This window comes from Idiotropiscis lumnitzeri, chromosome 1, assembly GCF_059441095.1.
Source record: "Idiotropiscis lumnitzeri isolate Australia: NSW breed Sydney's pygmy pipehorse chromosome 1, RoL_Ilum_1.0, whole genome shotgun sequence".
Classification (NCBI taxonomy): domain Eukaryota; kingdom Metazoa; phylum Chordata; class Actinopteri; order Syngnathiformes; family Syngnathidae; genus Idiotropiscis; species Idiotropiscis lumnitzeri.
This window is the reverse complement of record NC_142391.1, coordinates 21,879,498-21,892,556: the sequence shown is the minus strand read 5'-3', so window position 1 is coordinate 21,892,556 and position 13,059 is coordinate 21,879,498. Positions and strand designations below refer to the sequence as shown.

The 13,059-nt window shown below is 42.1% G+C and overlaps 1 protein-coding gene across 2 annotated transcripts; it reads right to left on the bottom strand.

The window, feature by feature from the left end:
* Positions 1-128: 128 nt before the first annotated feature.
* LOC148343714 (dematin-like) lies at positions 129-12,850 on the bottom strand. 2 transcript variants are annotated; one of them, XM_088288996.1, is made up of 16 exons: positions 12,799-12,850; positions 7,457-7,497; positions 7,310-7,390; positions 7,098-7,232; positions 6,315-6,359; positions 6,062-6,245; positions 5,809-5,853; positions 5,569-5,721; positions 4,037-4,149; positions 3,853-3,958; positions 2,575-2,633; positions 2,451-2,493; positions 2,358-2,365; positions 2,230-2,286; positions 2,069-2,149; positions 129-1,581 (listed from the first exon to the last, which is right to left on the bottom strand). In XM_088288996.1, the coding sequence occupies exons 1-16, from the start codon at positions 12,824-12,826 to the stop codon at positions 1,468-1,470; spliced, it is 1,293 nt and encodes a 430-aa protein (XP_088145122.1). In that variant the 5' UTR covers positions 12,827-12,850; the 3' UTR covers positions 129-1,467. The 2 variants fall into 2 exon arrangements, 1 of the variants encoding a protein (XP_088145122.1); XR_015842363.1 differs by lacking the exon at positions 2,358-2,365.
* Positions 12,851-13,059: the final 209 nt, after the last annotated feature.

The following is a 13,059-nucleotide window of genomic DNA, read 5'->3' as shown; positions in this document are numbered from 1 at the left end:
TTTTTTGGTTTTCTACACAAAGTAGCAGACTTGAATGAGTTGACACGCATGAAGCATTTGTCATGAGCAGAGTGCATGTCGTGTGTGTGTATGTGCGTGTGTATGTGTGCACTTCCATGTAACAAAAGCACAAATCATCACTTTTGATTAATAAAGTTGTTTTTTTATCTGAATCTCATTTTAGTGACAGTTTGACAAATATAAAGTTTATTGTGTGTATTGTTCACGTAACATTCATCATCCACATAGGAGACTACGGCACTACTTCTCTGAAATTATCTTATATTCAATTATTAATAATAATATATGTAATTGAGCCAAGAGCACACAGTGATGTTTCATTCAATGCTGATTAGTTTATGATCCTGTCACATGTTAAGATCATGCATGCAGCAGGCGTGTAAAACAAAATTCATCAATGTAATTAATCAAAAACATCCAAAAATTTGAAATAAAAACAACAAACACATAGTTAGCGACTTGGACTTACTCCAAAACTATCAAAACAATGCGCTAATCTCTTTTTTGTTACGTTATATATAAACTGCCATTGTTCAAAATGGTCACGAGTCATCACTGATGACTTGCTTGGCAGAGGATGCAAAATGGCGGACATGATGTGAATGTGATGTCATCGGTCTGCGCCTGTGTAAGCGCAAAACAAGCTGATGTTTGAATCGCGTCATAGTTTTCAGTACGCTAAGCTAAAACAACCCCAATGCTAGCCACTAGCTGAACAGTAGCCGTTGACATCAACGTTTTGTCTTCTAGAGCAGTGTTTATACATTGGTTGTACAAAAATGATATATTAAGATTCTGACTCATTTCATGAACCCATCAATAACTAGATCTCATTTCCCTGGGGAGTAAAGTGTTTTGTTCCTGATAATTAAGGTTTATACGTATTCAAATGAGCTGCATTTCTGTGGTAAATATCATATGATAAATGCATGTTTATTGAGTTACTGAGTTAAAAAGATCATGCCTGAGAATCAGTGTTCAAATTAACAAGATCAAATAAAATGATTTTCATTTAATTAGTTGTCACATTCTACTTTTGGAGAGTGGGAACTCATATGTCGGAAGAATTCAGGGGTACACAAGCCAAAAATAGTTGGGAAACACTCTTCTAGATCATTCATCAAAGGTAGATTAAAGTTCAACACGTTTTAGCAATCATTGCTAATGTTAACTTCACTACAAGCCCCTTGTATTATAGCTATTAGCGTTCTCACGCTAAAGCTTCACCAGTAACTTTTTTTTAGAGTTTTAAGCCGCGATGTAGCAATCATATTAGCGTCGTTGCGCCAATGCTAATATTAGCATCGCTAGCAGTGCCTTTAAAGTTGAAAGCAACGTCTGCGGTGCTTCCCCGTCCGCAATCGTGTCTAATGCTAAAGTTAGCTTTTATATAGGCTCGCTAGCTTGTGTGGAGTGGGTGTGTCTCCAGAGGGGTAGGCGTGGCAGTCAGAAGAGACACGCCCTCTTCTTAAGGTGGTTCTGCCTCCAGAGGGAAAGCTGCTCAAACTCCTCAGGTGACATTGCGAACACGCTGGCAAACTCTTCCCGCGACAGGTGTCTCTGCACACACACACAACAGTTAATATTAGCTTTAGCTTAGTATTTGCTGACATGCTAGTATTTTAGCAATTGTCATTAGAAAGAGTACCACAAGACTGAGCAATATCCTGGATTTGCTTTAACGATTTTAGCTTGCTGTAGTTTAGCAAAGCATATGTTGACATTTGATCGATTCTCCTCTGAAATAGAAACAAAATAACGAGCAACATCAAAAATCCCGATGTAAGCATTTCAGCAATCGTCATGAGTATAAGAGCACCTGAAAATTGACTAAAATGTTCACTCTTCATTAAGATATTTTTGTAGTCAGATTATGATCTTGTTATTTGGTGTTGTAACCATGCGTTAGCATTTTTAGCAATCACCTTAAGAAATAATACCTGCAGCCATAAAATCCAAATCACTCAGTCTTGGTGCTTTCGCTACCTAAGATGTTATCTTGCTATCTGTCAACATTTTCATCAGTTCTTATTGGTAACATCATTACCTCCAATTGAGTTCTGTCAACGCCAGGAGGAAGTTTACTCCGTCCTCTGTGGTTGACCACCAGCGTCTCATAGGGATAAATCTGGCGAAAAAGAGTGTTGTTATGGCGATCACTGAGAACACATCCACCTGTGTGATGTCATCACAGGGTCACATGTTTACCTTGAGTTCCAGCACACTGGGCAGCGAGCGGCCTCTGTCCATCACAGCTTCGCCGTTCTGACACACAAACACACAAACATCACCACAACATGGCCGACACACTGCACAATGATGAAGACACACTCTACCTGAACACCTGCGGGAGACACACATGCACACAAACACACACACATTAGGGCACTTGAACGCAGCAGAGGGGCCTGGAAGCACCCTGGGGGTACCTGCAGCGGGTTTCTCCGGCGGGCTGAATTCTGTCGACTGCAACTGGAAGTCACAAGAACATCAATAAAACGCTCAGCACCTGAATGCCACATAAATATATATCCCCCACACACACACACTCACCCTGGAAAGGCCTGCCCCAGAGGATGCTGGGAAACAAGTGGCGCGGGAAGTGGCAGCGCCTGCAGAGTAGACGGGAAGTGACAAGACGAGTTTCGATACATCACAGATGGACCAAGGATGATCTCTTTAATTTGCATATTGAAAGTACTGAACTGTAGTTTTCAGTATGTATGTAGTCCTCAACATGAGCACTAGATGTCGCAAGAGCTCTAATTTAATGGACTATTTAAAGTTATTCTGTTGTTTTGTTTTTTTTAAGTAATCGGTTATTATTAATACACAACAGACAGCACTTATTTTGCTCCATATTCAAGTAGCACTGCTGCTTCCATTCAATGCTATGACGTCCTTTGCGACAACCGCAAACAAGAATGATCATAGTCAGCGTTTACAATACATATCACATATACGACTCCTTGAGTGCGTCGCCGCCACAACCGTATTGGATGTGGCAAAGTGAAACTAATTACGAAGATGCCTCGTACACTTGCTCCTTGGAGATGCGTCATCAAGCAGGAACTCATTGGATGAATATTAAACCATTGCCTTTGAATGCATTATGTCATTAAAATCAGTTTTACGAAATTAATTAAATTTGCTGATTTAATGGCTAATCTAATAGCCCCATCCAATATGGCGGATGCGCTGACACATTGCTTTGACCGGGCCACCCAGTTCAATGGGGGTCTACGGCAGGATGAAAATAATAAAGGAAAAGAAAATATATCTTCATTTTAGATGCCCAAAGATTTTTTGGGGACACTTTTATGACATGGCTCTTTGGTTTCCCTCCACAGTTGCCATTCGGTGACGCGTGACAACGGTCTAAATACGTAACATATGAAACTAAACGTCGCCTAATGAGCGAAAATTGCCGCCGATACTCACCAAAATTGATGTCAACATCTTTCTACTTATGCTCACATCAAACTCTGAAAATAGAATGGTAGCGCAAATGCCAGCGGACCAAACATTATTTTCAGTAAGGCCTCTCCCTGATTGTCAGATAAGGCTGGCCATCAAGCAAACACAAATCGCAGGTTTTTTTATATATATTATTAATAATAAGCGATGAGCAACTCAACATTAGTATTTCACGACACAAAAATAGCTACTATGTCAAAATGAAATAATAATAATAATTAAAAGTTCCATTTAGAAATCCATGTCAAATGAGGGGGGCACAAGCATTTTGGTAGGCACGCACGACCCTCTATGGCCCACCCTTAGTGACGGGTATGGGCTTCATGACATCATCATAAGGCGCCCGTGCTCTACCTGTGTGCTGGCTGCGGTCCGGTAGCGAGCGTGTTTTCCTCCTCAGTGGAGCGGCCGACTTGTCCATCTCCTCCTTCAGGATGATCCTTCCTAGGTTGGACTGAATCTGAAGGCAAAAATTCAGCGAAGTCATCTCATGTGCACTCATGACATCGTCATGGCAACAAGCCACACCTCTTCTGACCTTGTCGAGTTCCTGCCTGTGAAGCGCTCGCAAGCCCCAAACTTTATCGTCCTCTTCGTCTTCCTCTTCTTCTTCTTTCCTGCCTTCACTCCTGCGACACGCCTTCTCCTTCTCTGAGGGAAGGACAACATATCAGCAGGATGGGGGTTAAGATCTGGGGATGTCGATTGTGGTTATGTAAAGCCTTTTGAGACTGTCTGTGATTTCGGGCTATAAAAATAAAATTGATTTGACTTGACTTGATGAAAGAAACAAGGAAGGAAAGATGCAAGAAAAGTCAAAACAACTTGTTTCAAAAAAGGAGTGAAATTCTTTCAAGAATAGAGTTGTTGGTTTTATTTTCAAGAATGAAATTGTTTCTCAGAAACAAAAAATAATATTTTTTTTTTCACAGAGAGAACGTTGTAATCTTGTGAAATTAAACTTAGTCTTAGGAATCACGCTGTATATTTTATGGGATGGCGGCACAGTGGACGATTGGTTAGCACGTTGGTCTCACAGTGCAGAGGTCGTGGGTTCGATTCCGGCTCCGGCCTTCCTATGTGGAGTTTGCATGTTCTCCCCGTGCCTGCGTGGGTTTCCTCCGGGTATTCCGGTTTCCTCCCACATTTCAAAAACATGCATAGCATGTTGATTGGACACTCTAAATTGCCTCTTGGTATGAGTGTGAGCGTGAGCATCCATCCATCTTCTGTACCGCTTCTCCTCACTTGGGTCGCGGTGGGGTGCTGGAGCCTATCCCAGCTATCTTCGAGCAGTAGGCGGGGGACACCCTGAACTGGTTGCCAGCCAATTGCAGGGCACTTGCATATTTCCTAAATGTGATAATTTATTGTGAAAATGTGAGAAATTTGTGGAATGTGGAAATTATTTTGAAGTTGGTCACAACAGATAGAAGCAGGAGGGTCAAATTTGGGGAATTTTACTGTAAAAACGTGTGAAATTTTGCAATTGGGACTTTGGAGAATATTTGGATCTTGGAATGTTTGAATTATCAAGTAAGATTGGTGGAGGGACTTGTGGCATTTTGACAACATGGGAATTCCTTGGATGTGGAAATATCTTGACATTGGAATGAGTTGAATCATCAAGTTATGTTGAAGGAGGAGTGAATTATGTCCTATATATTTGAAATTTGGTAACATTTAATATGAAAACTGCGAAATTCACGGAATTTCAGACTTTTTTTTCAATGTGGACAAAACAAAACAAAGAGATGCTCTGAATAAATTGAACATTTTTTATTTGGAGTGGGAAGAATTTCTTTGTTTTTGTTCTCCAGTCACTTGAATCGGTTTGTTTTGCGTAGAAAAATTGGGATATTTGTGAAAACTGGAAATTTTGCATCGTGGAAAAAAAAAACCTCCAACATGTTCTGAATGTCTTGAACGTTTTGACGTTGCAATGGTTTGAATCAGTGACTTCAAAAGAAAAAAAAAAAACAACAAGGAAGAACACGGGATGACGACAAGAAAAGTGAGGCAACAAGAGGCGATGACAAGGTGACAAGAAGTTAAACATTTGGATCGTACCAAAGACGGCGGAGGAGGGAGGACAAGGCCAGTGTTCCATCTCAATCTTGGAGGGAGCGTTTGGATCCGGAGGCTCGGCGGCGGGAAACTTTGATGACTCGATGATGAGATCCTCCAAGTGCTTCCCTGCAGGGAGTGGTGACGATGACGTGCCTGCGCACACGCACACACACTTTCATAACGTAATGTCCAATGAGCTCATGATGCTAATATCTAATGATCAACAGGTGATCAACGGACCTCTTCTGTAATTGGGAGGCTTCTTGTAGATGTTACTTCCATTGTCTGGAAAATGAAATGTGACATTAATAATAATACAATAACCACAATAACATATAATACATTACAAATACAATACATCACAACTTGATGTCTTTGCAAGGATTAACAAACCCTGACCAAAAGTGCGACACAAGCTTTCAAATTCACATTCGGTAGTTAAAAAGACAATGTTCAGAACAACATATAGAAAAGAAGCAAAAAGTCAGTTTACCGGGCCTGTGGAAGTGTTGCAGGATCTTGGAAGGTTGCGTGTTTTGTGCATGTAGTGCGTGTTGCACGACAAGCGTTTCTTGCGTGTGTGGCGATGGCGTGGTATTGCCGCTGTTACGTTTCCTGCCACTGGAAGCCGGCGACGAGCCGGCAGGAGAACTTTTTTCCAGCCACGCTCTGGACTCCTGGGAAGGTTGAGAGAGAGATCAAGAGAAAGCAGAAACACACATGATGAACTTTGAACTGTGACTTACCTCGGGAGAGGTCGGAGGCGAGAATGAGCCGGGAGACAGCGATCTCTGCGTAGTTAAGAATCGTAGTACATTTTAAATATTAATAATAAGGCGACAGACTAATAACTCATAAAAAGACAAAAAAAAATATTATAATGCAACAAACAAAAGAATAATTACAAATTACAAGATGATGAAAACATGTAATCAAAACAGAGAATAAATTATAAGACCCAAATGAAATAATAATAAAACAACAGGCAAACAAGACTAGAATAATAACAAGAAAACAAATAGAAATAAAAAGACAACAGATATGACTAGATAAATAATATGTATACGCTTATAAAATATTTAAAACATTTAGAAAATTATCCATAAAAAAAGAAAATGAGCTAATACATATTACATGCGACAACAGACTTACGCTCAATAATAACGCAACTCACCCAAGTAATTAGGCAACAGAAAATAATGATCAACAATTAAATAATTTTTAAAAATGATAAAAATACAACACAATTTTATTCATATAGCGCATTTCACAACAGAAAAACATACGCCTACAACAACTAAAATAAAATGAGAGCAAATAAATAATGAATCAGGATAGGACACCAAAATAACAGCCAATATAAAACAACAAAATTTGAATAAACAAAAATAAATCATTTATTATTTGAATTCAAGAAACCCATTAAATAAAATAAATAATAATAATAATAATAATAATAAACGACACATTTGAACGCCACTACAAGAGCTGAACTTCTCGATTTGTGCAAAGCGAGTCATGTGACTCACCGACACCTCCAGCGGACTGTAGTTGTAGTGCAGCTCGTACGTCATCAGGTCTGGTCTCTCGATATCCAGGATGGCTTTATCCCGCGGGAGTGCCGCAAGATCCTTGTAAACCATCACGCCGTCGTCCACCCGAGCCTGTGGGTGGTCGTTGTTAAGTGGGAGGCGGGGCTATGGATACTGATAACATTGCAACGTCAAAGCTGGCCGCTCACCACGATGGCGGCGGCGGGGGATCCCGGCACGTTGGTGCCACCTCGCAGAGACAGCACGCTGCCCGGGGATGTCTGAGGCCTCTGCACGTGACAAATGTGTCAGACATGGCATGCTAACGCTAGTGGCTAACTCAGATGTTTGTTTACCTTTGGCATCATCATCATGGTGGCAGCTGATTGGTCACTCTCTGGAACACAGGCGCACAAAGGTTATTCATTGAAAATCATTCATAGAAAATAATTGGGTGTGTGGTTAGGTGTGTTCGTGTGTGCGCGAGCATGTGCGGGTGTGTGCGTGGGGGTGCGTGCGTGTTTGTGTGTGTGTGTGATAAAAGTTGACCATGGGGACACTCACATGTGATCTTGACCATGGGGGCACTCACATGCGATCAACACGCACACACACACACACAAGTACGGTACACAGCACCACACAATGGGCCTCAGCTCTGGATGCTCCCATGGAACACAAAGATCAAACCAGAATGTTGCCACTCTTGAATAGATCAAAAGATAGCATACTCTCATGTATGTCACACACTCGCACACACACTTCAGTGGCAATGTATGTGGTACAACATGAGCTTTGATTGACATCCACTCATCTTTTCATCTTCTCTTGAGTCATATATTGATCTGTGCTTTCACTTAGTTAATTATGTAAGAGCCACTCATTCATTATAAATGACTGATATAGCTATTATTCATGAGTCATCGGTCATTGGGGGCTGAGGTCACTTTCTCCACCACGTGTTGCTTCTATTTAGATGGTAAAGGCAACTGTGAACTGTAGTTCAAACGTGCTAACATGCTGAGCTAACATTAGCATGTATGTGTTTATTTTGATGAGTCATTGCCACCAATAACACATTGTTCAACAAAATGAAGCAATGAGGCTGCGAAGTGTAATATTAACAACAGTACCAACTACAGAAACATGCTAAGCTAACATTAGCGTGTGTGTTTATTTCGAGAAGTGACAGGTAAAGGTCACCAAACAAATGTCACAAAATGGAGACTAGAGCATAATATTAGCATCAGAGATGGGCATTTCCTATCTGGGACAAACAGTCCCAGATACCCATATTATAGGGGGCAGAGGACAGACGATGGGAAGTTTTTGAAAAAGGAAAGCAAAGGACTAAGCAAGAACGGAAGTTGGTTTTCGCTCATTCCTTAAATTGTAGTACCGCGTGTATAGAATCAAAAAGTTTGCACTCGGAGCAGATTGAAATCTTGCGATCCTATTGCGTGGACTGGCCCACTAACTAACTAACTAACTCACAGACAGACAGACAGACAGAGAGAGAGAAAGAGAGAGAGAGAGAAAGAAAGAGAGAGAGAAAGAGAAAGAGAGAAAGAGAGAGAAAGAAAGAGAGAGAGACAGAGAGACAGAGAGAACCAAAACCTTGCATGGCAGGTTGATTGGACACTCTAAATTGCCCCTAGGTATGAGTGTGAGCGCAGCTGGTTGGTCGTCTACGTGTACCCTGCGATTGGCTGGCAACCAGTTCTGCCTGAAGATAGCTGGGATAAGCTCCAGCACCCCCTGCGACCCTTGTGAGTAGAAACGGTACAGATAATGGATGGAACTTCGAAGGACATTTGGACTCTGGCCTGATGAAGTACCCAATGCTAAAGTACAGCAATATGCTTGACTAACGTTTTACTAATTCAAGGTCACAGAAGACGCTGGTACTTCCTGTTTGTCTCAAGAGAGAGCTCACTAACAATCAATCAAGACGGGGACCAATAAGTCAGAACAGAGTATCACTTTAATGTAGTCAGACACCTCTGAGTGGTGACGCCAACATCCCATAATATCACTAATGCAGTGTATGGTCATACTTGACCCAGAGGAATCTTTATTAAGTGACCTCACAGTTCATGATCAATCTCTATTCTGTCCAAGAGCCCCTGAATGCACCATCGTGATACAAAAATCGGCAAAGACCCCCCACCGCATGTGTGTGTGTGTGTGAGGTATAAATCAGTGAAGAAGGTCTGCATGCTCTCAGGACCTGAGCATGAAGACAATCAGTGACCGCTACTAATGAGCTAACGAGCGCATTTACATCCAAACAAAGAGAGAAGGATAGAAAGAAGGGACAAAACAGAAAAGGCAAAAGTCACACAAAATGTTTGACATTGTATGAAAAATGTAAAAAAAAAATGGACGACAAAAGGAATTATTTTATGTAATGATTCATACAGTCATTAAGAAAGGTATTTTGGGAAACATAGTTCATCTAAATTTTGTGTGTGTGTGTGTGTGTGTGAATGCAGGGGGGTCTATTTTAGGCCAGCAGCACCTCCAGCACGTCACCGTTGGCTGATTGGTGGAGTGCTGCCGGCCGTCTCTTAGCAACCGGCTGCTATCTGCCAGCATTCCGCTGATGTTTGCCGGACGAGCGGGAAGCTTCGGAAGCTCCCGTGAAAGCAACGCCAAAACAGAATAACATCATCTTCAAGTTCATCACCCAAAATGACTTTTCTAGATGCTTCTGCGGGGAGGCGAAAAAGCTATGAGTCATGAAAGTAAAATTTTGAGTCATCAGATTATCCTGACCCACTTTGAAGCCAATCACACACATACACACGCTCACAAAAACATATCTACACACAAATATATTCCATATACACACACACACACACGTAGACATACAGGCATACAGTAGATACAAAATGACACACACGGACACACGACAATATGAACTTTCCATACACTCACACACACACACCCCGACAGACAGGCACACACACACTTTTACACTACTGAAACATGTATATTAGTACATCATGCGAGCACTTTTCATCATGATGGATGAAAGGATTTCATTTGGGCATGTGAGAGGATTTCGGCGATGGAGGTGAGAGCGTTTAAGCGGTGCGCGTGAGAGCCTTTCAGTAGTCTGTGTGGAAGAATTGCAGTGGTGGGAGTCAAGAGTATTTCAGGATTGAGTGAGAGAGCGTTTTCACAGACGTGTGAGAGTGGTTTAGTTGTATGTGAGACTCTCTCAGGGGCATGTGTGAGAGCATTTCAGAAGTGTTCACAAGGGCATTTCAGTTTGGTGTGAGAGGTAATGCTAAATTATGACTCGGACGGACCTTCATAGCTTATCTCGGCCGAGCACACACGTGACCACACCTACTTGGCATCGGCGTGTAACGGCCGTCTTTCTCATCAGTCGCGTTGTGATTGACAATACGGGAACGTTTGGGAATCGTCCCAATTGTTTTCTTTGTGTTTTTATTACCTTCATCTTTTAGCTTTTTTCCAAAAATAAACACATTTAAAGCAAAAAGATGCCACCTGAGAGAGGATCACAAGATTACTCGTGCCGCTGTTGTCATGACAACATTGTGCGTGTGTTTGTGTGTGTATGTTGTCCATCTGTCAATTTGGTCAGCGACTTAACATTCCAGCACTTTAATAATTTTGTGCGTCTGCTGCCAGTCGAATGAAACACACATACACACGCACACGCACGTACAGGCTACACTTGTGGCCTCATTCCTACATCATAGCCCCCCTCAGCCCCCTGCTGCGCTCGCAGATAAGCAGCGTGACTTTCGCTGGCTGGTGCGACGTTCTGCCTTTAGCAGCGAAGCTACCGCATGCTGTCGTATGGTTGCGATGATATGACACACTGTGATGTCAAAAAAGGCAACTTAGCTTTTTGGGGCCGAAAACAACTTAAGTTGGAAAAACAAGCCGTTTTACTTCTGGGTGGTCCTCAACCTACAACTTTACGAGTCTTGGGTTTTGTCTGCCAGATAGATATTGTGTGTGTGAATCTTCTAGCAATACTGGTTCAAGCAGGAAGAAAGCCATTACGATAGAAACGAAACAGGAGATCATCAAAAGGTCAAAGAAGAAGAAGCGAGATTTAGGGGGTATTAAAGCGTTAATTCCGATTTACACGGAAATATGGGTTATGTCGCCAGTGTAGGTACTGAACCCGTTTGTAATCTGCGGAGATCCCATATCTTAAAGTTGACGATTCGATCTAAGGGACAATTGTACGTGTAGACTAATTTATTTGTTGTGAATTGCAACAAAGTCTGTCAGGATTTTTGACTTGGAGGAGGACCCAAAAATGCAGGGAAGGGAGGCAGGAGTAACTTAAAGGGATATTTAATGTAAAGACAACAAAAAGGAAAACAATGAACTTGGAATCAACAAAAATGCAAAAAATAATAAGAAATTAGAATCAAAACAAACACCAGGACTTGATGAAAACTGACAAAAAACAAAAGCGACTAGACGTGGCTCGAACGCATAACAGATGACAACTCACAAAGACACTGACAATGAACCGACAAGCACAGAAAGAAAACAGGGAACGATACAAACAAATTACCGAGACGATGAACACCTGAATTGGGTAACAAGGCACCGGGATGACAAGAACAGGTGTAAATAATAAACTAACGAGACACACATAGAAACACAAAGAAAACCTGAGACTGAATACTAAACCAAAAGCTCTCAAAACAGATTTTGACAAAAGCCAATTTTCACAACAACTTTAAAGAACTGCGAACATTTTGTAGAATTGCCCAATTTAAAATGCTATTGAAGATTAATGCCCTAAAATTTTGATTTTACACACAAACACACACTCATGAGCGTATGAGATGCGACAATGCCGTGAGTCAAGTGTACCTAATAAAGTGAGCATTTTAAAACCACACACACACACACACACACACACACACACACACACACACACACACACACCCCAACACTCTCATGAGTGAGTAGGTGTCCTTATAAAAAAGGAGGTGAATACACACTGTTGTTGAATTTGCGCAGTCTCTCCCATTCCAACGTTCACCTTACAAACATTTGGGATAAATAAACTGCTATAAGCAAGCACACGATGAATCTTATTTGGAGAATTATGCGAGCGAGTCGTGATACATGTCCCATGATAGTGTCCCATCTAATCTAAAGTATGGATGGGGTAAAGCTGCTTTAAAATAATGTCAGCATTTTATATGGTCTCGCTATAAAACGAACCCGTGATAAACGGGGTATAGGTTTATACCTGTGTGTGAGTGTTACATAAATTCACTCTCTTCTCTCTAACCCCTCCTCCTATCCTCCCTCCTCTTCTCGTCTCCCCCCTACGCATGCTGTTACGTCACTGCATTATCATCCATACATCAATCATCGCGCCGATGACGATGATGAAGAGTGACGTGTGCGTTCATAAAAACTGTCGCCTCTCACAAGAGCCCCATTTGACGTGGACGCTCAACACTTTTTTTTTTTTGGTCGGGATCACATCGACATTCGTACTCGCGCATCTTAACAAGTTCACTTCGCGCGACATCTCACAGGAACGCACGCGCACAAGTCCGCGATCCGTAACGCGCAGAAGCCAACAGACATATGACTAGCGTCCCCCCTTTACACACGTTGATTTAACTACATTGATGCTCGTCACGTGACGTATTCAAAGAAAGGTGACGCTCCTTACCTGCGTGCGTGGGTCTGTGCGTGCGCATTCCGCGCGTCCTGTGCGTGTGAGCAGCATCCAGAGCCGACGAGCGAGCGAGCGAGTGAGCCTCCGCACTCGCTCCCGCCTCTTCATGTACTGTGTGTGCGCGCGTGCGTGCGTGTGCAGGAGCAGTCCATTAGCCGCAGCCTCGGGGGTGTGTATGTTGGCGTGGCGGGGGGGCGGGTGTTGGTCTTTAAAACATGATACATACACATACTTAAATTACATAAAACATTGCTG